The following is a 23,682-nucleotide window of genomic DNA, read 5'->3' on the forward strand; positions in this document are numbered from 1 at the left end:
GCGATGGTGACGCGAAGGCTCACTCTGAAGGGGGAAGCGGCGTGCTTCAGAATGGGAGTGTCACCAGTTGCTCGCCGCCCGAAGGCACGAGAGCTGTGAGAAGTTTGTTGTGCGTTTGCTGTTTCTTTGTGCCTTCAAAACAGTTTGTTTGTCCGTCAGGAGCCAAAAACACATGCGGGCACTTCTCACTCGATGAAGGGGAGAACAGAGAGACGGCTGAGTAAAGGATTGCATTTTTGAGAGTGTAAAAAAAAAAAAAATTCAAACGCCTTTGTAAGCTCAGTGACATTATCATTAAATAAGTCAGACGTACGGGAGCTCAAGTCATTCAGCAAGAAACAAACCATTGATGTTTCTTTGCTCCAGTGAAATTGAGGCTTGGGGGCAGCTGAGCAGAACTGAGAGCAACTTAAAGGAGAATTAAAAACACAATTTAAGGGATAAAGGGTTTTGCAGGACACTCAGCAAACTGAAATCCGTTCCAAAGGCCCGGCCGCGGTGATCGTAAGCTGCTTCAGGTGCTGAAATGCATTACAAATATTTATTCTGCGCAACTTTAGCTGAGGCGTTGATGTTTAAGCTGTGGTGTAATTGCCCCTAATTATAATGCAACTTAATGACACTTTTGCAGGAAGGTTTGGAAGTGGCTGAGAGTTGGCTTATGAATTGTTAAAGGCATCCCACCCCTCTGATGGAGCGGAGGTTGTAAAGTAGGACACATCCTCTCCCCCTTTGAGCCACAACAACAACAGCGTCACTGTCACAGCTGCTGTCAAAGACTGAGGGTTAGAAAAATGCTTCACATCAATCACGTGTCAGCCCTGATACCTTCAAACATGGGAATTAATCTCCAAGTACGCAAGAACAAACACTCAAGACTCAATAAAAGCTCAACTTCAACATTTCGATGTCAAAATATGTCTTCTTTTTGCATTGTGGCATTGAAATCAGGACCAGGCCAGTGACACCAAAACCAGAGCCCAGGTCGGAGCAGGGTCTATCTGGTGTCTGCTATCTGGTTCAAATTTTCAGCTTTTGTTTTTATGCTCAACTTTCCCAGCAACTGTTTCCCTCCTTTATCTCCTGCTCCTGTTGTTTACCTGCCTCATCCCTCCCTAAAGCGAGTAGAAGACATTCAGAGCTCAGTGTCTGTGCTGCTCGAGAGAACAAAAACAGGAAAAGGGTACAACTACAATGGCATATTGTTGGTTCAGGGTTGGAAACACCGGCTGTCAGCTTGCGTCTGCAGCTGGGGATACGCTACATGACTTATGTAGGGGATTTGCTAAGCCTGCACCAGCAAGGACAGTTGGTGTGGTTCGTAAAAACATCATCTGTGAATGTGTTAGTGGTCCAGACGTGAACCGGCACGTGAGGGGAGCAGACGAGAGCGCATCTAGAAGGGACAAAGCCTTCTGCGGGTACAGTCGGCGAGGATACTCTTAACCGCCAATGTCTAGCATTAGCCTGCGTAGCCTAGCCTTGGCCGCAGCAGAGGTGTTTGGTTCAGTCACGTTCAACTCTCTCTGCCGTGGAGTCCAAACACGTCCACCACGTCACCGCCTCACTGCCAGCGCGCTTCTTCTTCTCTCTGCTGCTCTGGTGGTTTGGCTCTCTCACCTCCGTGTCTGTGTACTCTGCAAACCCTCACTCTCGCGTGTGGCGGTTCCGTGTTCACTGGGCAGGACACGTGAATGGCCGTGTAGTGTGTGATAGTCGGGGCTGAGAAGGCTGCAGCCGGATAGTGACGTTCTCACTTTCTGAGCTCAGTTTCGGGTGAACATCCGTGACATCACACCTGAAACACTCGTCTGTCGGCGTCAGAATCCCGGTGTCTGTTGGGAAACTAACCGACAGGTCTGGCGAGTGGAGCCTCCAGATCTTGAGGATTGATCCGTTGATGAGCTGCATGCTTGGTGGGTGGGTTTGCTGCTCACTGTCGGAGGGAGAACCAGAACTGCTGTCTGTGCTGTTAATCCTCCTGTTAAAAAATGCAGTTTCAAGCGTCTGCAGCGAACAGAACTGAATTCATAGCCTATCAATTATTAAAACCCTCACACGTCTCTGCCACAAAGCCCCTGCCAGTGACCATAAAACTGGACATCTGTTCCCCCCTGTGACATACGACGACGGCGGTCCAATCAGGGTGGAGAGGTCCAACTTCAACACGTTGCTTCATTTGTCGTTTCATCACCCGGCAGAAATCTGGTTACAGTGACCGACCGTGTGGGTGCCCTGGTGTGTAATCTCCTTATAGAAAGTGGAGGCGCTTGTGATATTGCTGAGTAGATTAAGTGCGAGGAAGGTTTTACGATGCACAAATGCGACACTCGCCCCTGAAACTCCAGTCCCAGGATATTTCAAAGCTCTTTAGATAGATGAGTCAAGCAAGAAGGGCTTTTATTTGGCGTCCTGTGCTCACAAAGACGCTTCCTCCCTCCTGCAGTGCTCCAGAATGCAGTAGGAGCCAGCCGCCAGTGTTTAGCTTGAAGCGACTGATGGCTAACAGCAGCACAACTGCTGGTATTGTCCTTTTAAAGCAGGTGAAGAGTCAGAGGAGAGACGTTTGTCTCAAGTTGACCGATGATCTCTGTACACGTTTTAATCTGAGTTTAGTTTGGTTTAGGCTGCTGACCCAGGTTTAATTGTAGTACAAGGTGACTTAATCAGACTACTGGCTCCAAAAGAACCACTGCTCCCGCGTCTGTCTGCAGACGAGCGCGGTCGCTGTCGCTGTCGTCCTGGCTCCCAGGTGCTTTGTGAACCCAGTTTTTGATTCCCACCCTGTGACTCATCATCCGAGGCCCCTGCAAATCTTGGATTGCCTGACGATGACTGAACACGCCGCTCGTGCTGTTATGGTTTATGGAGGAAAACAATGATATGAACAATGATAGAAATTCAGAAATTGCTAAATATAATGAGGTGAAGATGAGGTTTTAGTTTTCAGAATGGTTCTGTGTGCGCTCCACAATCGTGTCGTTTAGTTTACGACCTAAAAGCAGAGGGGAGACGTCCCACTCGTCAGCAACGACGCGGACACGCATCGCTTCTGTTTTCTACAATAGGAGCGACAACATGGATGGGAAGTTGACTTGTCCGGCAGCTGAATATTTGCATGCTGGGGACAAGTCGTCCTGCTGTTGAGACACGACAAACGCAGTTTCAAATCCAGTGACGTGCCTGTTTTCTCTCTAGATGATGGACCGTACGGGAAAACCAAGGATATCTCTGGAACAGAAAACACGATGGCCTCGAGAAGACACAGTATACCAGGTACACACTGCTTCTACTCTCTTCTGTTGTACTAATCTCACACATCTTTGTTGTTTTTTGCAACTTGCTACATCAAGTTACCTCTAGATATCACACGAAATGTTTCTATTCTCCCCACACGTGAGCTCTGACCCTCTCGTGTTGACCAAAACAGTGCTAATACTGGATGAAATGAATCACTGAAGGGACATCACATACGCACACTTTCCTGTTCATCGGCTTGACAGGAAGTCAACCTGAGGCCTGTCAGGGTTCCACGGTCTGGTTATCAGGTCTCCACTCTGAAAATGTGATGGAAATATGACATTTTTGTTGATGCGTGTGAGTCTTTTGATGGTTCCGCAGCAAGAAAACTCATTAATCTGAAGTTACTGGATGGACAGCTGGTACTTCTCAGCGCCGAGTAACTCGAGCTTCCTCCTGTTCTGGGCTGAGGTTTAGCTGAGTCGGACTGAGTGCTGGGAGACGTTTGTGGGTGATGAGGGCAATTGCGTTCATTTTTTCTACCCAGAAGTCTCGGGTATGTTCTCAGTTCTGGATGATAAAGGGTTCTGTCTCTGTCCATCGTCTCCTGAGCCGGAAAGAAGGTGAAGTTCCGCACAACTTTCCTGACCGGAGCGAGTCTGATGACAACAAGCCGACATGTTTGTGCTTCCTGTCTCTAAAATGAGATCAAATGGCGTCCATTAAACCAACCAACACATTTCCAGTGACGCTCTCCTCTCATTTTGACTAAACCCCCCCCCCCACTGACCCCCCCGTCCTCACCCCTTCATTCTCTAATGTCTAGTTCTCCTCTTCTATTGCGCTTCTACACTTTCCTCTCTCTCCAGCCTTTGCTCACCCGTGCACACACGCTCAGCTCCTCGCTCGTGTCGATGCAACCTCATCGCCCCAACGTGCGTGAAACGTTTTTTTCTAAATGCCTCATCAACACTTTCATATGTGATGTGCTCTACCGCTTTAAAGATTTTCTTTTTTAGCGCAGCACAAAGAGCTGGTGGCCGCATGGCATCAGAATGAAACGGTGGGTGTGTTGTTATCAGCTCCAGTCAGCAGGAGAGAGTGAGTTTGTGCTGCATTCAGCGCGGAAGATCTTCACGCCATCAGACTACACTTGGAAAAGGGTTGGTGCTTTTATGCTAATGTGAACGGCACAGGGACTGAGAAATGAATTAGTGCCTCTCTGCTGATAGCGACTGTAGTGTGTGTGTGTGTGTGTGTGTGTGTGTGTGTGTGTGTGTGTGTGTGTGTTGTAATACCCACCAGAGATAACTGTGGTGTGATGCACCTCACTGATCCTGAGTGTGGCCTGAGGGATTTTTCCTAATCTAGTGATCTATCTCACAAACACCAAAGCTTCATCTCACCTCTGTGTGTGTGTGTGTGTGTGTGTGTGTGTGTGTGTGTGTGTGTGTGTGTGTGCGCTGCCCTCATGAAAACAAATTACAAGTTAGCTTTTACTTCATCATCCACTGTAGCTACCCCGGAGTGAAGCCCACCGCCTTCAAACGCAGCCCAGTTTGTACCGAATCACACGACCGACTGGAGGCTCCGCTGATCTCCTGAAGGTTACAGCCGCTGAGAGCAGGCTTACGTTCCTCCTGGCAGGGGTCAAGTCCTCCGTCGAGGGTTCTAAGAGGGGGAACATTTGGAAGATGAAGCGAAAGAGGATGTTATAGTTGGACAGTTTGACCGCTTGATGTTAGTTTTTCTTATTTTACAGGATCTGAGGACGTGAGATGTAACGATGAAGGGCATGAGAATACATTCAACTTCATGTTTTATTTATTTATCGATTCAACGTGATTTTTTCCCGACACATTAATGTCCTGGTGTCCCTCCAAACCTCTCCTGATGTCAAGGTGCTGTGGAGCAGACGAGATCTTCTACTTCTCAAACACGCTAATTCATTTTTCTTCCTCGTTGACTTGGTTAATGAACAGGAAACTGATGAGAGGAAATCGATTCGGGGCAAACCTTCTATCTGATGGCATGTTGGTGTCCTACTTTACATGAGTTACCTTTCTATTGTTTTATGGGGTGAGTAGGTGGCCACTTGAACTGGAAATCTGTGTCCCTGCAACATCCAGGTTAGTTTGGAGTTTGGAGATGAGCGCCGTGTGTCCGTGGTGCAACCGCACATCAATTCAGAGTTACTGTCTACGAGCATGGCTTTTAGCGTGAACTTCACAACGAACCCAAGGGACGTCTGAGGTGCGGCTGCTGCAACTGGCAGCGGAAGTTCCTGAACTGCTCCCTGCTTCCGACTGTCACACTGAGATCTGGTTCCCTTCAAGATGCTCTGAAATGATGCCCCCGCTGGATTTAGATGCAAGCTAATGATGTCTAGTCAGAGAACTGCACCGCGTCTCGTGGAGGAACGAGCCTTTGTAGGTGAACTCTTGGCTTCAAAGCAGCAGAGAGAAGGAAGGTGAACTTCAGCTCTGCAGCCTCACAAGTCCCAAGTCAAGCTATTAACTTGTTTACCTCACCGGGCCTTGACTCGGCGCAACATTGGAGGAGTAGCTGGTCTGCTGCAGTCACGCAATTTACACGTGACGTTGTTCCCGTTGTGGAGGAACGTGACCTCAGTGAGCTTCATTCAGTGCTTTTGGTTGTTTTTCACCTCGCTAGCTAGTTAGCTTAGCCTTTAGCAAATCAATGCCTCACTCTGTGTTGGTTTTTACCTTTTTAGTTTGACGCTCTTCTGCCCGTCACACCTGGAGTCTTCATGTCGGTGTGTTATGCTCCTGTGTAGGTTTCTGTGTGTGTTTATTCGCTGGCCATCTTCATCATGTTCCCGTTTTCAGCCGACTCTCTGACGGGGAGCAGACGGCCGACTCTGGCCTCTTAAGCAGCAGACATCATGTGACTGAGGCCGTCAGAGCGCAGCTGCTAACCGTTTATCTCTCTGGTCTATTTCCTGTCTTTGAGTCTGTGTGTGTTGTTCTGTTTCGTGTGTGTCTATTTGTCTTTATGTGTGTGTGTGTTTTTGGTTAGAAGCACTGCGGGGGGTGACCATGGTGGAGCTGGTGAAGAAAGAAGGCAGCACGCTGGGCCTTACCATCTCAGGAGGAACGGACAAGGACGGGAAACCACGGGTGTCGAACCTCCGGCCCGGAGGGCTGGCAGCTCGGTGGGTGCAGCAGCTGCCGCGCTACTTTGCGTTCTCCATAGAGGCGTTTAGATGATTGTGTGTGTTGTGTTGTGCAGGAGTGACCAGCTAAACGTGGGTGACTACATCAAGTCAGTGAACGGCATCAACCTGACCAAACTACGCCACGAAGAGATCATCAGTTTACTGAAGAACGTGGGCGAGAGAGTTCTGCTGGAGGTGGAGTACGAGCTGCCCCCTACAGGTAGAGGAGGGCAACGCTGCTGCTCACTGGAAACACCGCCACTGCGATGTCATATCAGTTATGAAACCGCCTAACTAGTGAAGCTCTTCTCTCGCTTTCTTTTTCAAATTAGTATTTTTTCCTTTTTCTGCAGAACGTAGTAAACAACAACAAACCTTACAAGACAGGCACGCTCTCCCTGCGTGAGCTCTGCAGATTAAAATAAACCCTAACAGTGGTGACATGGAGAAGAAAATTGTCTTTTTACCGTGGAATGATCCATTTGCGGGTGGTGACGAATATTCTCGCATGACTCTTTGTGAACGTCTGCATCCGTTTCGGTTTGGAAGCGCGTGAGACGTCCTCGCCCGACGTGGACGCCATGATGCTTGGCTGGCGTCGTTCGTGTCACGCGTGTTGCTCCAGTTTCCACTGGTCTGCCTGGGATGAAGCAGGACACCATCTCCTGCTCTGAGACGCTGAACAGTCGGGCCTTTAAGGGCTGACACCAAATAAGCAACAAAAGTCCGGGAATCAACTTTCGAGCCTTCATTTATTTTCCATGGCAGCAGAAAACCACGCATCTGTGGTTGTGTAATGGAAGGGCATTAATTCTGGAAATGACACTGTGATTGTTGCACTAATGGCCGACTGGAGTCGTCCCTCTGGAGCTGTTAAAGGCCTGCATCTATTACTAAAGCAAAGCGTTGCTCTCACCAGCGCTGCATTAGTGAGGCATTTTCTGATATTAATAGGATGAATAGCAACAAGACTGGAACATCAGTTTGGTTTGTGCAGCTCTGATAAACCTGTGGATGCAGCAACTGCAGTAAATCTGCACCGTGTACGTGGATGTACTGCGTTTGGACACAGGAGTGATCCAGACCCTGTGTTCACGCTCTTTACATGATACTGGATGATTGTATTCCACACGATCTGAAATGAAGTGTATGCAGAACTAGAAAATATATAATACTAGTAAAACTAGTAAATATTGGGAGAAAAAAAAATGGAAGTGATAATAAACGTCCCTTTTTTTTGTCCCTCCCCCAAAGCGCCAGACAGCACCTCGGGGGTCATTTCCAAGACAATCGACATCTGTTTGCACAAAGAAGGAAGCAGCTTTGGTTTTGTCATGAGAGGTAAAATCAGGAAAACTGCATGATCTGAGTTCCTGTGTAGTACTAGCTGTACTTTAGATTGTATTTCTCCCTCATGGAGGCTTTTATTGTAGTGCTTTTGTGTAGTACTTTGTTTTATCTGTGATACATTCACATACTCTGAATGGTGGTGGAAGTAAGGACTAGTGGTGGTATGACGTGACCAGCTCGGCTCTTCCCTCCTTGCAGGTGGTACCCATGAGGACTGGCACAAGTCCCGCCCCCTCGTGGTCACGTATGTCAGACCAGGAGGCCCAGCAGACAGGTAGCGCTGAGCACACACCAACATGAGCTCGTAGACGGTCTAACTCACCTGCAGAGATGTTTCCAAGCGTGTAGATTCAGATCCAGGGAGAGAAATCATTTGTGTCTCATTCGGGGTGAAAAGGGTGATGTGGGAACCATTAAAGTAAAGTATAAAGGCATCATGTCCTGTCACTGATGCCTCGACAGTTCTCACAGCTGCGGCGTCCTGAATCACCTCGTACCCCTCTGGTCACCGTGCCTCTGCCTCGGCCGTCACGCTGAGGTCACAGTCCCTAGCAGGTTCATGTGAGCGGCAGCTGTCCCACTTCCTGCCTCTGTCTGCCGCTGAGGTGGAGACGCCGTTCACCTCAGTGACGTGATTACTCTCAGTCCAAGAGTAGTACTTTGGGGCTCATGTCAACAAAAGTCTACTGCATTTATATGCAGTATCAAAAAAAAAAAATCAAGATGTCAGGAAAGAATGCAGCAAAAACTACAGGTTTCTATCCAGAAGAGGAGACAAACATTGTTTTGCTTCTCTCATAAAGGTTTTCTAGCTTGCTAGCTTGATTGCTAAGTGCAGCTCTGGTCCAGGGTCGCTGGACGAGGATCTGCGTCACTGCACGCATTGATTCTCACCTGCACTCTTAAACGGAGCTCCAAGTGTAGTTCAGCTGCCACTCTGCACGTAAACATGCAGATCAGGTCGAGACTCGTCTCAAATCTGGAGTGTATTTGTTGTGATGCTCATCCCTCCAGAAGCGTTCATCCATCTCTCAAATCTCATCGCGTAACGGCCCATTTTGAAGAGTCTGCTTGTCTCAGCGGTTCCTCTTCCAGCCTGGAAAGGAAAAGACTGGAAAGATAAAGTCTAACCCTCTTCTCTGATCGCGCTGCAGCTTCAATCAGTTGCCACCAGACTTCAGAACAATGAGAAGCTATTTTTATTCTACTGGCAACTATCTCTGCAAAAACAAAACAGACCTGCACGCAGGAGTGAATGGGGACAGATGCAGGACGGCGGCGTGCAACCTCGCACGTGTGTGTCTGTTAAATAAATGATGATTCGACGCTTGTTTAATCTGTCTGACCTGGATCTGAAGATAGATACCTCTGCGGTTACCGCTGTTACCGTGGCAACCCCAGAGGACGCTTTCTGCACACAAACGAGCAAAAACAGATTAAATAACTGCAAAAGCTGCTTGGCAGCGATGAGCGGCGCTCACGCTCACGGCGAGCCAGTCGCGGGTGTGAGCATAAATTATAACCACAGATTTATGTTGCTGACTCACCAAAACGTTGGTTGAAAAGTTTGGAAAAGAGTTAAGAGTCCAGATACGAGAGAGGTCGAACATGGCCGCCTCGCCACGGTAACGCTGTTTAACAAGAGCTGGCCATCTTCACAGTGAGCCTGAGCCTGACCTGGGCCTCCCACTCAGGGAGCATAGCAATCCTGCGACCGGCAGGTGGCGCTAATCTGCCCCAACAGTTCACGGAGTCTTCCTGAACTCCACGCATCCTCCCTGTCCTGAGCAGCCCGGGGGGAAAGGGGGGCAGTTCTGGAGGAGGGTCAGAACTGTGGTTATCGGTGAGAAACGATGAACGACTCTCACCGCAGGTCAACCAGACCAGTTGGATTTACATCATCGATGCGGCCCAAATGTGCACATGGAACAGAGGCGGGTTCTTTTGGGTTTTTTTTTTAATTTGTCGAAAACTTACACACTGATGGACTTGGACAAGACCCAGATTAAATTCTGTCTCACTGCTGAGTTATTTCTCCCCGAGGCACATTAAACACCACACTCAAAGAAAATCGCCTTCAAAATGTGGGTCAGTCCAGAGGAAACGAATGAGATGTTCATGCTGCTTTCTATCCCATTTATATGCCAATTGGAGGGAAACTTAATCCACAGCACCATACGGTCCCTGGCAGTGGCTACATTTGAGCTCTACCCAGTGGGAATTAGAGCTCTGAGTCTGAACTGAAAGTGTTAGCGAGCCATTGTGTTTTGGACCATAAAGAAATTCTCACTGCATCTTTAAAGGAGTGAAAAAGGGACAGACATGAAGGGACGGCGCCTGCAGGCCTAACAGCTAAATGTCATTGAAGTTCTATGGTTTCGTTTGTTGCAACCAAAAAACAAACAAACAAACAACAAACCGACGGCGGTTCCCTCCGGACTCATCCAGGGGTGAGAAGGGTCCGTACTCTTTTATCTCCGGATCCCCTCTCCCTAAGATCTACCACAGAACCCGGTTCCCATCTTCATTATGTCCTCAGCTCAGCTGGCGTGGCGTTGATGAAAAGCTTGAGGCTTCTCAGCGCCACCCTTCACAACTGCTGGCTGGTATGATGCCACGCTCTGCTTGACTCAGGCGCTGGCATCGTGCGTGGAGCGTCTACTCGCTGCCTGGTGCAGCACCTGCGTGAAAAATTCTCAGCGCTGCAGTTTCCATTGTGGGAGCTGTGACTTGGAGCGTCTCTACCACCGACACAGACACGTGGTCGTAGTTTGAAGGGAACTGTCTAAGAGGACGGTGGAGGGAGGGGAAGGGAAGCCGGGAACGAGGGAGGAAGTCGACCAAGTGGAGCAAGAATGAGTTGGGACAGGTTAGCACAGGTGAACATGTGGCTCCCTCCGCTCAGTCTCTGGGATTTGTTGTCTTACAGTTTTGTTCAACAAAATAAAATGTCAGCGAATACCAGACTTGTGGATTATCAAGTTATTTATAGGTCTTGAAAAAAAACGGCAGTTGCTAACAAGTGTAGCAACAAACGAGTAGAAGTAAAAGCTGGTGAACTTGTACATCATCCAGGTGATCCGCAACGGGCAGGTGACGTGATCACTCAACAGCGCCGGTGTTTTATGAGACGGTGCGTCCCTGTTCCCGCCTCTGCTGCCGGATCAAAGGAGCCATGATTGGTCCCTCCATTCTGTCTTCATGCTCAGAGACCAGAGATCTCACAGCTTAATGAGGCGCGACAGCAGCGAAATATGCTTGGCATTGAAGGAGCTAATCGCACGGAATTTTGCTGTCTTTGTCTTTTCTCGTGCACGTGTGTGTGTGTGTGTGTGTGTGTGTGTGTGTGTGTCCAGAGAAGGAACGCTGCGTCCTGGTGATCGCCTCCTCAGTGTGGACGGCGTGCCACTGCACAACGCCAACCACAGCGACGCCCTTAGCGTGTTGGCTCAGTGTGGACAGGAAGCCCTGTTCCAGATAGAATATGATGTCACTATCATGGGTGAGAGACCACACACACACACACACACACACACACACACACACACACACACACGAGATTCAGACAACAATGAAAGCTTTAAAGGGTAAAAGTTTCCTTCTATTTCCTCAAAAACCACTGGATTTAAAAACCCTTTTGTCATGTTTTTATTTGATATGTTGGCATTTTTTACTGCTTCAGGCTGAAAGCTGCCTTTTTTTTCCGGGGAAAAACTGTTCAATCTAAGTCACCCAGAATGCTTTGCAAAGAATCCCCAGGTCATCACAAATGCTGCTTCACAATCTCAAGGGCGTTTTTGCCTCAAACTCAAAGACTTTTCAGTGCTGGTGATCAGGTGTTCCTCCTCTGCCGGCAGCTCATCAGAGTAGCAGCTGAGAACAAAACGCTGCAAATTCAGATGTTCTCGTTTCTCCCATCAGACACGGTGACGAACGCGTCCGGCCCGCTACTGGTGGAAATCGCCAAGTCACCGGGTGCCACACTGGGTATCACACTGACATCGACGAGTCATCGGAACAAGCAGGTCATTATAATTGACCGGGTAAAACCTGGCAGCGTGGTGGACAGGTACACACACACACACGCACGCACGCACGCACACACACGCACACACACACACACAAGTGTATTTATGGTGTTGATTTTCCTCTCCAGCTGCCAAACATTCAATTAAAAAAGGCTGCAAGATGTTAGAAATTTAGAAACGAGTCAAAGCTACGGAACCTCTGAGAGCTCAACATGCAGCAAATGAAGAAAACATCTTCATCCAATACACAACGCAGCATTTAGAACACACGCACACACACACACACACACACACACACACACACACACACACACACACACACACACACACACGACAGAAATGCTGCAGATTCTGTCTAGCAACACTGGGTGCTTCCAGACCGCGATCACATCTGGATTTGCATGTTTTTTTCATCTAATTTGTTTGCTGCAAATTCTGACCAGAACGCCACCCATCAACAGCGTCACCACCAAAATAAAAGCATTTCTGTTGTCATCTAATGCAGGTTTTTCTTCTTGCAATTAAAAATTGATGAAATTATTTCTTATGTTTTCCAAATGTGAAGCTCCGCGCCCCCCCCCAAAAAAGTTGTGTGTCCCTCAGCTGCTTCAGCCTTCGCCACCAGTCGCTGGTACGCAGGGTTGGCGTGAGTCTCGGCGACTCGCTCTTTCGTGTCTCGGATCCATGATGACGTTTTCCCTGCACGGCTTCTTGGTGAATGCAGAATATCAGAAAATCCCTGCTACTTAGTTTTGATGCTGGGAGCAGAGTTCAGCTCCCCCTCCCTGCAGCACAGGTGGGACCACTGCTCTTTTCTGAGTCCCGCCTCCAAACTGGTTGACGGGGCGGGACTCTGCTACTTGGACATCAGGACGCCACTGTGTGAACAGAGTGGCGTCGTCCTGGACGATGAGTGGGAGGGTCTGCAGACGGACCTTTAGTGTAGTTGTGCTGTTCTTTGGTCTCCATCAACCTCCGGGAGGAAATATGAGGCATTTTTCTAAATTCTGAATAAACCAAGAAGTCACACAGGAAGAAAAACGACATCTTCATCTTTTCAAGGTGTCTAACGGTGCAGCAAGCGATGTTTTTTGGTTGACGCATCACTCGAAGGTGCAATGACATCATGGAAGCAGGACTGTTTCACCTCTCAGGGCTCTAAACCTCTGACCGCTGATCGCTGGCTCATACACACTGAGAATGTTGACCACCACTGTGATTATCATGGTCAAAATAATTCCAAGGAGATGGATGGATGGGTGGGTTGCCACACACACACACACACACACACACACACACACACACACACACGCTTGTATCTTACACAGAGTGTAAAAGACAAGATTTGGCCCGGAGCCTCAGTCTGGCTCTAGAATATACATGAGACCTTTGTGTGGCGCTCTGAGACAAACCCCGTCAACGGAGCAGATTCATGTTCCGTCACGTTCTAGAGGTTCTGAGGTGAAGCAGCGTGTGACCCCCACAGACACCTGTGTGACCTGTAGCCCTTAGCCGGAGCTAATCGTGCTAACACTTGGAGGTTCCAGCCGAAACATTCATGACATCATTCTCTCATTTTCTAGATGCGGAGCACTGCACGCCGGCGATCACCTGCTGTCCATAGACGGAACGTCGACGGAACACTGCACAGTCCTGGAGGCGACCCAGTTACTAGTGAGCACAACAGAACTGGTCAAACTGGAAATACTCCCCTCCCACCAAACACGGCTAACTGGGAAACAGCATGACACTGGTGGGATATTCTCAAATGTGTGTGTGTGCGTGCGTGCGTGCGTGCGTGCGTGCGTGCGTGCATGCGTGCGTGCGTGTGTGTGTGTGTGTGTGTGTTAGTGCTGCAGAATTTGGAGAAAGAGCCATAGTGTGGTTGTTGTGAACAAGATTGTGACAGAGTAAACAAATGGTATTTAGTTGCTTGGTTATCATGAAAAATGCATGTTAATGATAACTTTTGTCTTGAAGTGGCATCAGAAAATATAAAAAAACGACGAGTGCTGTGCAGAACGACCAAAAATAACGATTTACTCACTTGAATAAACAGCAATAACAAAAGACAGCTTTTGAAGACATCTGCGTGGTGTTCACGGTTAGCGTTGCTGGTTTGGACCACTCAGCCGAGCTCCCTTTGGTATCAACATGACTCCGTGACTCTCACTACTACTACTACTACTACTACTACTACTACTCACTACTTTGACCCGGTTGTTACACAGTACGTCCACTGGAGGGCAGCTCAGAGCCCCACGCAGAGCTCCACAGTTCACGCCTGCTTCCTGCTCCATCGCCTCACTGCTGCTTGGGTGCAGTTGTCCGTCTCCGTGTGACAACACTAACATGTTTAGGGGTTTTGTGTCAACTCCTACAACCTGTCCTCTAAAAGTCCAGCCACTTACAAAAAGGCTGTCTCCGTGTCTCACTACCCCCCCCCCCCCCCCCGTGAGTTCCGGTGGTTCTCCTTCGTTTGGGTCGTACTCGCAAGCTTTCAAGTGTGAATAGAATCAATTGAGGGAACAGAGAGGAGGTCCCGTCGACAGGACACAGGCGCCTGGCTGAGTCGGCCACTGCTACTCGGTGTTGTCGTCGAGTTAGGAGGAGTTTGAGGCTTCCGTTGGAGCTGAGCCCTTCAGGGGGACTTGATGGGAGGACTTGAGGTGTGACACGAGATGCAGAGATAATTCAGCACAGTTCGTGTGTGACCCAACGCCACCACCGCAGTCCATGAGACTTCATCAGAGCTTCAACGTGTCTGCTAGCGGGCGTGAAAGAGTGTGACTGGAGTGTGTTAGCACACGCATCCCTCAGCTGCCAGCATGAACCTGGGACCATGAAGTAGCTGCAACCAGCGTTTCCCTGTAAATCCACTGGCGCTAATTCTTCCACCGATGAAGAGCTGTTGCTGGGCGGTGGCTGAAACACTCCTGCGACTAATTAAGCACCGACTTGCTAACGTAGCCAAAATATTTCTGATTGGCGTTTTAGGAGCGACTGTGGGTTAAACACAGGTATGAGTGTGAGGATGTCTGGGACAGCGTCACCTCCAGCGGGCAGCAGGTGCCCTCCTACAGCAGCGTGTAAGGGTGTGACTCAGTTTGAGCTACGTGCTAATAAAATCTCTCATTTTATTCTCACACTGTTTCTCACCTTGCGACAGCGTGTATGTGTTGCACCAGCATGGCCGCCGAGGAGGAAGAGTTTGAGTAACAACGTTTTGGAGGTTTAAAACTGCACGTGGAGCAGGGGCGTTACAAACAGCGACGCTGAGAGGCGGTGTGTGACAGGTTGCAGGGATCCTTTGGCAGATACGTAGTATTCACAAGTACATCGTCGTTCATGAAAAATCACATGAAACTAAAGCCTCTTTGCCAATCGGCTACAAACCTGCTGACGCCTCCTAGCACCTGCAGTGAGAGCAGGTTCAGGCTGACCCTGCAGTGGCTTCCAATGCTTATGAGCTACGATCGCCAACGAAAGGTGCCTGGCGGCTAACAACAGCAGCCAAACAGGCCAGAAGGGCTGTGTGGAGACTCTGAGGGTGAGCAACTGGTTTGATTGTGCGTTGTTATCTCAGATCAAAGTGTTGATGGATTACAGGTCAAACATCTGGATTGAGAAGACGTGGATCAAACCGGACGATGACCTGGAGAGTTTGTATTCTGATGTTTTGGGGCAGTTTTGACGTTGCTAGCCGTCAGTCTCCATCAGCCTCAAGCTACGTTCAAGTGGCCCACTTCCCCTCCTTCTGAAGTCACAAAGAAGTGAAGCAGGGGGGAGAAAAACACCTTTGTGAGCTCAAGACTCCCATCAATGAGTACTTGAAAGGAAAAATACACTTTGTGGGGATGTATCACTTTAAAAGAAAGAGCGTGAAAATGTGTTTTACAGTGCAAATCAAATCTGCTGCCACCACCTGGGTGTCCAGTCTCAGGGAATTGAAGGTGTCAGCACTCGTTGACTTCATTGTTGCCTCCTCGTTTTCAAGAGCAAATTTAGTTTCCACAGCCTGAATTCTGTGTGTGTGTGTGTGTGTGTGTGTGTGTGTGTGTGTGTGAGTGAGAAGGACTGGAAAGGAATTCATTTAATTACAGCTCCCCTCCCCCCCCCCCCCCCACAACTTATTATGTACTAAAGCATTCAAAAAAAACTTTGAGGTCACGGTTGCAGTCTCATCACATATCCCCTTCATTTGTCACCATGAAGCAAAATTCATTCTTCCCCTCTTCTAATCAAGATTGTGTGTGTGTGTGTGTGTGTGTGTGTGTGTGTGTGTGTGTGTGTGAGGCTCATTAAGATACTGATGGCCTTGCAGCAGAGCCTGCGGCCAGCTTGTCTCTCCTTTATTAATAGACACGCTGATTCAAGGTTTTGTTCTGTGTGTGTGTGTGTGTGTGTGTGTGTGTGTGTGTGTGTGTGAGACTGATTGCTTTCGGTCTGTGTGTGGATTGTTATTGTGTGGATGTAAATGTGTGTACGCTCCCCGCTTCACCCTGCGTGTGCTGATGTTCCATCGCTGGTGTTGGTGAAGTGTTGGTGGGGAACCCCCTTGACCTGCTGTAGGAGTGCCGCCGTTTACTGTCGCTCTCGTAACGTAATGACTTTATTTATTGAAGCACTTCTTCCGCTCCCGGGCCTCCCACCAACAGGGTTTTAGATGCGACAACGGAGGAGAGAGAGTGTGTTGTGAGGATGCAGCAGCTTCGCATGATGTCTGAGTTTAGGGGATCGCGAGGAGTCGCACGTGAAGCCGTTTAGCTCCTCAGACTGCAACGCTGATTGTGCGCCGATGTTCTCACTGTCCTCAGACGAGGTTCTCCACCACCTCCGAGGGATTAGTGATGTAGGAGCCGAGCTGTGCTAGTGATCAGGCTCCAGTTCTTCATCCAGTTAGTTTGAGATCTTATTTCCTCCACCGGGAGGCTGATTTGGAGCAGACGCGTCCCAATCATGGCCGGCTGGAAAGGATCCAGCCAAGAACGTCGGGGGGAACAGTAATTTGTTACTTGTGGGCAGGAACGGAGTAAAATGAGACATTTCTCCTAAGATTTGAGTCATTAGGGTCCAAGCCTGAGGGGGCTGGGTGCTACATACAAACACAAGATATGTAAATGGATCAACACGCCGGAAAAATAAGAAATAGAAAATTCATGTACGGAAATTTACGTTTGACAGCACAGATGAGGTGAAAAGAGTAAAAATACTTCAAAACTGGGTTTATTTTGTTGACACGTGGGAGTCTCTTATGTTCACGGAGTGAACTCCCGGTTTCTCTTGAATAAATCTGAAAATAATCTCAAGTTGAACTCTCATAAAAATCCATCTTCTCCACGTTTTCAGTCATCAAATCTTCTCAAATGAGGCTGGGAGTTCCTTTAGGCTTCTCGTCCCTGATGCCGGTCGCACTTCTGCAGGGACGTGTGAACCTACAAAGAGACGAATACTGTAACCTGACACATTTCTTATCAAGTTGAAGTAACTAGTGATATCTAGTATACTACACTTTGGAGGGAACTCGCCCAGTGATCCTGTAGTTTGAGGGGTTTTCACACACACCGTCTTCACCCTCCAGCCTGCATCCCGAAGTCAAACGCTAAATGAGAAGTTTGCTCACTGTCGTGTGGAGGGAACCAACATGGCCACAAACGTAAAACCTGAGGGCTTCTGGACGTTTTGTTTCAGAAACACTGAATTCAAAGCAGCGGAGGAATGTCCCTGATTGCACCTCACAGGTTAGCCTAGCATCGCTTAGCTTCCAGGGAATTCATCTCGGGCGGCGCCGTGACCTCACAGCGTAGCGTTTGTGTGTGCGTTCCAGTGAAGGTTCAGAAGTCGGACCACCCCCACTCCTGGGACCCCTGTGTGAACTTCTGTCCTCCTCCCAACTCCACCGTCTGCAACACGAGCTCCACCCTCAACAAGTCCTGGACCGCCTCCAACAACAACACCATCAACAGCCTCGACTACTGCAAGTGTGAGAGCACACACACACACGCACGCACGCACGCACGCAGAAATGTTAGATGATGGCGGGGAGGTCACGTGACTTCCACGCCAATCAGTCTCTTGTGTCACTGCGATAACAAAAGCGCGTCACTCTTTTCATTGATGCTGTCATTGTTAGACTCCCAGACACAAACACAAGGACAAGGAGCTGCTAGTCGGAGGCTCTGTTAGAAACATGTGACTGTCATGATTGCGCTCCGACTGCAGCTCTGATGTGAACGCCAGGATTCGAGTCCATGTGACCTTTCACCCCACTGCTCACATTTAAAAAGCCACGGGGGTTTGTGTCTTTATCAAACAGGCTTCTTGGCTCTGGAGGACACGACGTGCAGGCAGGACGTCTGATTTGAAACGCTACTCTGACGCGCAGTCACCATTTAACAAATACTGCACCTTTGCAAATGGGCCGCATTGAAGCTACGAGCCAGAACCATCAGGGCCCTTCCAACGTTTGTAGGAACTCAACTACCGAATTACGTCTGTCTTGATGTTTGCAGCGGCTAGAAAAACACGTACTGCACATTGTCCTTTGCTAATTTCCTGAAATGTGGTTAAACTTTGTGACCCAGTTGGTTTCAAATCATCGGCACGTTTGATTTGAATCATTCGTGTTCAGTTAGGATTTGCATACAGCGTCTGAGTGATGTGTCAGCTGAGCTTTAGTAGGACATCTGTGGCGTGGGTAATGGATCGTGTCGCCTCATCCGGCGCGATGCACTGCTACGGAGACAGAAGAGGAGGAGTCCTGGTCACTTCTGTCTGGTTTACATTGAAATTGTCCCAAATGTTGTATGGTGGTAGATATCAAATCAAACATGATGCCAAATGGTGTAGACGCCCTGATACCCAGGTAACAATCTGAAGTCCCTCCATTGCTAAACTGTGTTTGTTCTTCATGTCCTCGATTGATCTTTTTTGTCTCATTTTTACCAACAATCATCAGAATATTAAATGTCCCGTTTTATTTATTCATCCCCAAAGTGGCAGTACTCCTGCATGGTTTCCCTCTCTTCTGCCTGCAGCTCTGGTGTCGGCCAGTTTCTCTCCCGCCTCCACGAACACGTCCGGCCCCAGCAGCCAGAGCTCCAACACCCTGCCCCGGCCTACAGTTCCCATGAGCCCCAGGAACTCGCTGCTCAAACGAAGACAGAGAAAGAAAGAACACAAAAGCTCCTGTAAGCTGAAGTTTTCTGTGTGTCTGTGCACCGATATCTGACGAGCAAGTAGTCAATCGTGTGTGTGTGTGTGTGTGTGTGTGTGTGTGTGCAGTGTCGCTCGCGTCAAGCTCGGTAGGTCCAGGTGGTCAGGTGGTTCACGTGGAGACCAGTGAGGTCATCCTAACAGGTGACCCACTCAATGGCTTTGGTGTCCAGCTGCAAGGAGGAATCTTTGCCACTGAAACTCTGTCTGCACCCCCGCTCATCCGCTTCATAGAGCCTGACAGCTCTGCAGAGAGGTGAGCGCACACACACACACACACACACACGCGCGCACACACACGTACTTAGGGCGCCTGAATAGACCGCTCATACCTGCAGAAGCATTGGGGGATTGGGGGCGTGGTTGTTTGGTTCCCCTCAGCGTCACTGTCACATGATGTCAGCTCTTAATTGTGATGTGACATTAACGACGTCACCGCCACGCAACCTGTAAATCAGGGCGCTGTCACACCGCGACACATCAAATAAAGGCTTCTGGGATATTCGGAAGACCGAGACTTCATCTCTGAAGCGCCCGAGAGAACAGACCTCTGCTGAGGGGGTCACATGATAGGTCGCTTTTCTAAGGTACTGCCATTATTATACGGCATTGCAGTATCTGTACTTCAACTGAGCAGTAATGTTGACGGGGACTTTGTAGGCTACTTTCACTCCACTACCTGTCAAAGGAAATATTCCTTTTTCTAGCCTCGTACATTTATCCGTACCCAGATAGATTTTGCCTAAGAAAACTATAGTGAAACCCGATGGAGTACTTTTACCTCCAACTTTAAGAGTACATCAGAGTGGCCAAAGTAGAACACGTATAACCCTTTTAGTGGTCAGTGGTTTGAGCAATGAACGTACACAAGCGATGGGATACATAAAGTTCTCGTCTAATCATCACGTAGAATGTGTACTTTCGGTTTTGATACTTTCGTGTAACTCAGTATCGAATACTTCTCTACTTTTACTGGATTCAGTCTGCGTGCTTTCACTCGACTGAGGTCAGGTGGTGTGTTGTGTGCGAGAGGAGGAACGCACTGAAGGGTCTCTGGAGCCGCGACGTGTTCCTCCACGTATCGACGTCTCCGGCTCTTTCCAATTCCGCCCGTGTTTGCGGTCTCTCCTGCCCTTTAATTCATACATAAATGTTCACAACATAAATCAGGTGTGTGTGTGACTGCTTGATTGTGCTTGCAGTGTGTGTGTGTGTGTGTGTGTGTGTGTGTCCTGATTGATGTTGCCGTGGTTTTAACGGCGTCTCTAAGTGCTGGTTGTGTTTCTGCACCCCGAGGCCGCGCTCCTCTCTCCATTAGCACCCCCACTAACAACACTAATTAGCTATAGCTTCCCCTCGCCAGGCTGGAGGAATCGATAAGTAGCTTCCTCTCCGCTCGACGGGGTGAATCCAAATAAACCCCTTCACACCCCCTGATTTACACCCACACTGAGCCACAGCGCCGGTCGTTAAAACCATTAGTCTGGTGCTGCACTGACCAATGAGGGCGTCCTCCTTTAATGCCTTAATTATTCTGCTTACTTCTGCTGGGAGTTTGTTTTCTCTCTGTTTTTAGATCTGAGAGTTGTGTATAATTTTAGATCGCTCAGAAAACACAAAGTATGACTCATTACTAATAATATATTCATAATGAAGCTCATTAAAGCTTAATAATGTCCTGTTATAGTCTGCCTAAAGCTAATTAAACCCTCTTTCTTGCCCTGATTTATCTGGGACTAGAAGTGTGATGATTCACTCGTCTCAGATTTGATGTTTGACACAAACACGGAGTTATGAAAATATGTGACTGGGGAAAAAACTGTTCTTTCATGGAAGAGACAGTGAACTGGTAAACAAATGTGATTTATCACAATCATCTCGTCAGCTGGACTATTTTAGTTTTTTTTGTTTAAATTTCTCTGCAGTATGAATTCTCTCCTGGATCTTAAAGTTGCACCTTGTGAAAGCAGCCTGTGTTGAATCCTTCCATGTTGAACCGTTCAGCGCTAACAAGCTACAGGAAGCTGCTCTGCTCTCCGTGTGGGATGGAGTGGCGCTTAAAACCCTGCGGTTTGAAGATTGAATTCTTTTATTGTCAGTTTGTTACTAGCTGAGGGAGGTCAGTGCGGGGACGTCCCCACGGCAGGTCAGGGCGAGGGACCGGGTACCTGGGGAGAAGCTGGGACGAATCCAGTACCTGAACAGGTAGAAATACAACCACTTATCACACTGATGTATGAGCCACAAACGTGTGTAGCGTCCACGAGGATGGACGGATCAGAAGAGGCTGCAATGATAGAAAGGAGAGGATGAAAGCGGGCAGAACCCTGATCCTGGACTTCGTCGTCACACTGCACAACGAGGAGCAAACGCAGGGAAGAAGTGATGGAGGAGAGAAACGAGTAATTCTGAGACAACAAATGGGAAGTGGAGAGGTCAGTGAGGTGGGGACGAGAGTCTTGGCAGGACACTCAATCGTCAGTGCGTCTTAATGAAGATGCCTGACTCCATATTAATACGGGTCACCCACCCAGGGCTTAATGGAGGATACATCAACTCTCTGTGGGGGGGCAGTGGAGGAGGGGGGCTGGAAGGAGCACACATCAGCTGCATTTGCTGAGAGGAGGAGGCTCTGGCTGCATCCCAGCAGGCGCCCTGCTGGCCGCCGGCGCTGTTGGACGTGGACATTTGCAGGTTATGATGTCACGCGACCAAAATTCCATGACAACACATTTTACCAGTCAGTATTCATGCTGTTATCTCACCAAATATCTCGCGAGAACAAAGGTCGTCCACACGGGGCATTTGACCGGAGTCATCCTGACGAGTCCATCGACGAGGAAACGTTGATGGAAAACGCAGACAACAACGTTTTCTACACCTGAGGCGCCTTTGTGTTGTTGTTGTTGTTGTTGTTGTTTAAAAAAAGAATAAACAGAAGTAATAAGTGAATAAGGTCTGACCTGGTAACTCCTCCCGTGGTTGACCAGCTGTTTCTGCTTCTGGAACCTTCCTAGAAGCTTCATCTTCTCCTCTGGACAGCAGCAACTTGAGTAAAAAGGGAGCCATGCCTCCAGACCCTCATCGGGGTTTTGACGCTGGAGGGTTGGCGGTGACGGCGTCTTGTTCTTCTTCTGTGCTCTTACAGCAGCGCGTAACGCTCTCTCTACTGCCATCTTCAGATGAAGACATGCAGTTGCGTAGCCTCACTTTCTCGCTCCATTGAAACGTGCCCTTATTTTTTTTCATTTTTGCCACATTTACAATGTTTGCTCAAAATTTACATTGAAATAATGAATGGAAACTCTTCTGACATTTTTGTGGGTTTGAAGTTGTCCTTTTTTCCTGATGAAATGATCACGCTCTCACGATAATCAATATTCTCGATGTATTTGTTGCTCAAGTGAATGCCGGTACCACCGCCTCCGCTGTCGGTTCTCACACAGAACAGGGACGTTCCCTCGCTGGTCCATCCCTCAGGTCCTCTCAGGTCCTCTCAGGCCTCTGACGGACTGCACTGTCAGGCACCAGTGTTGTAGATTCCAGGTGAACAGTTGCACTGCTGACATCTCCATGGTAACTCCTGTCACTGCAGGTGTGGCCTGTTGCAAGTTGGAGACCGCCTACTGTCAATCAACGGAATCCCCACTGAGGACGGGACACTGGAGGAGGCCAATCAGCTTCTCCGTGATGCTGCGTTGACCAATAAAGTTGCACTGGAGATAGAGTTTGATGTAGCAGGTGGGTGCACTTGGCTGCTGATGTGAGTAGCGGTTCTGGAGGAGAGGCTTGGCTTCATGGCGACACATTTGCACTGATGTGATGAACTGGTCGGCGCAGCGAGCAGAATAATTACAGCGCTTCACCGCAGGGCGGGACCTCAGTGACAGGCTTTTAACCCCAGAACAGTTGGGCTGATGAGAGAAACTTCCACCATCCGTCTGGCTTGAGCTGTAAGCGCCGTTTGGGAAGTGTGACATCAATGAGGCGCCATATTTGCTGAAGCAAATCTGCTGATGACAAACGTGTTCAGTGGATGGTCAGCAGGACGAAGCAGTTGGGTGTTTCTCACTGAATTCCCTGTCTGACTTTTGGGTGAAGTTGAAAAGTGTCAAGCCACCTTAATGGAGGTCGATTCAATGAGGCTCCTCAAACAGCAGGTTAGGAACGTACCTCAGGTGTGTGTGTGTGTGTGTGTGTGTGTGTGTGTGTCTGCCCCCTTTCTTGGTCTCCCCTCTGTTTGTTGTTGGGTTTCCTATCTTCTGGTTGCGAGTGCAGGATTAATAAACAGCAACGAGCCAAAACTCCAAGCCCCCTCTCTTCTAATATAAATAAAAACACATGTCCACTTGTTTGGTTTTTTTAGGTATTTCTGCCCGACACCAGCACCTTTGCTAGAGGTACTGCAGGAGCTGGCAGACGTGGTGTTGCAGCAGTACTGCATTTGTTGGTAGTCTAGGGTAGATATTTCTGGGTTAGCAGGTTAAAGAGTACTGGAGTTCCAGCAGTACAAATTGGCAGGGGGAACGATGGGGGAACGATGGGGGAACGATGGGGGACGCACAGTTGGGGAGGGAAAGACGCAAAGATTTAGGCAATAACATAAACATTTGCTATGTTTAGTGTGTCTGTTTTTCTCAAGCAATCTGGAACAGTTCTATTTGTACTCTG

At 48.7% G+C, this 23,682-nt stretch overlaps 1 protein-coding gene across 13 annotated transcripts in view; it reads left to right on the plus strand.

The window, feature by feature from the left end:
• The window catches only part of grip2b (glutamate receptor interacting protein 2b), a 203,955-nt gene that overhangs the window by 156,980 nt on the left and 23,293 nt on the right, over positions 1-23,682 (plus strand). For 5 of the 13 annotated variants that reach the window (XM_086200301.1, XM_086200297.1, XM_086200302.1 and 2 more), the window contains 12 exons: positions 3,199-3,276; positions 6,214-6,415; positions 6,493-6,638; positions 7,673-7,759; positions 7,967-8,042; positions 11,125-11,270; positions 11,690-11,837; positions 13,380-13,549; positions 17,624-17,779; positions 18,834-18,986; positions 19,081-19,267; positions 22,607-22,752. In XM_086200301.1, the coding sequence (XP_086056427.1) occupies positions 3,199-3,276; positions 6,214-6,415; positions 6,493-6,638; positions 7,673-7,759; positions 7,967-8,042; positions 11,125-11,270; positions 11,690-11,837; positions 13,380-13,549; positions 17,624-17,779; positions 18,834-18,986; positions 19,081-19,267; positions 22,607-22,752 (1,695 nt within the window). The remainder of the gene's footprint in view (positions 1-3,198; positions 3,277-6,213; positions 6,416-6,492; positions 6,639-7,672; positions 7,760-7,966; positions 8,043-11,124; positions 11,271-11,689; positions 11,838-13,379; positions 13,550-17,623; positions 17,780-18,833; positions 18,987-19,080; positions 19,268-22,606; positions 22,753-23,682) is intronic. The other 8 variants (XM_086200304.1, XM_086200298.1, XM_086200305.1 and 5 more) reach the window with 2 other exon arrangements.

Source organism: Aulostomus chinensis, chromosome 3 (assembly GCF_037954235.1).
Source record: "Aulostomus chinensis isolate RoL2024-O1b breed Wild chromosome 3, RoL_Achi_v1.0, whole genome shotgun sequence".
Taxonomy (NCBI): Eukaryota; Metazoa; Chordata; class Actinopteri; order Syngnathiformes; family Aulostomidae; genus Aulostomus; species Aulostomus chinensis.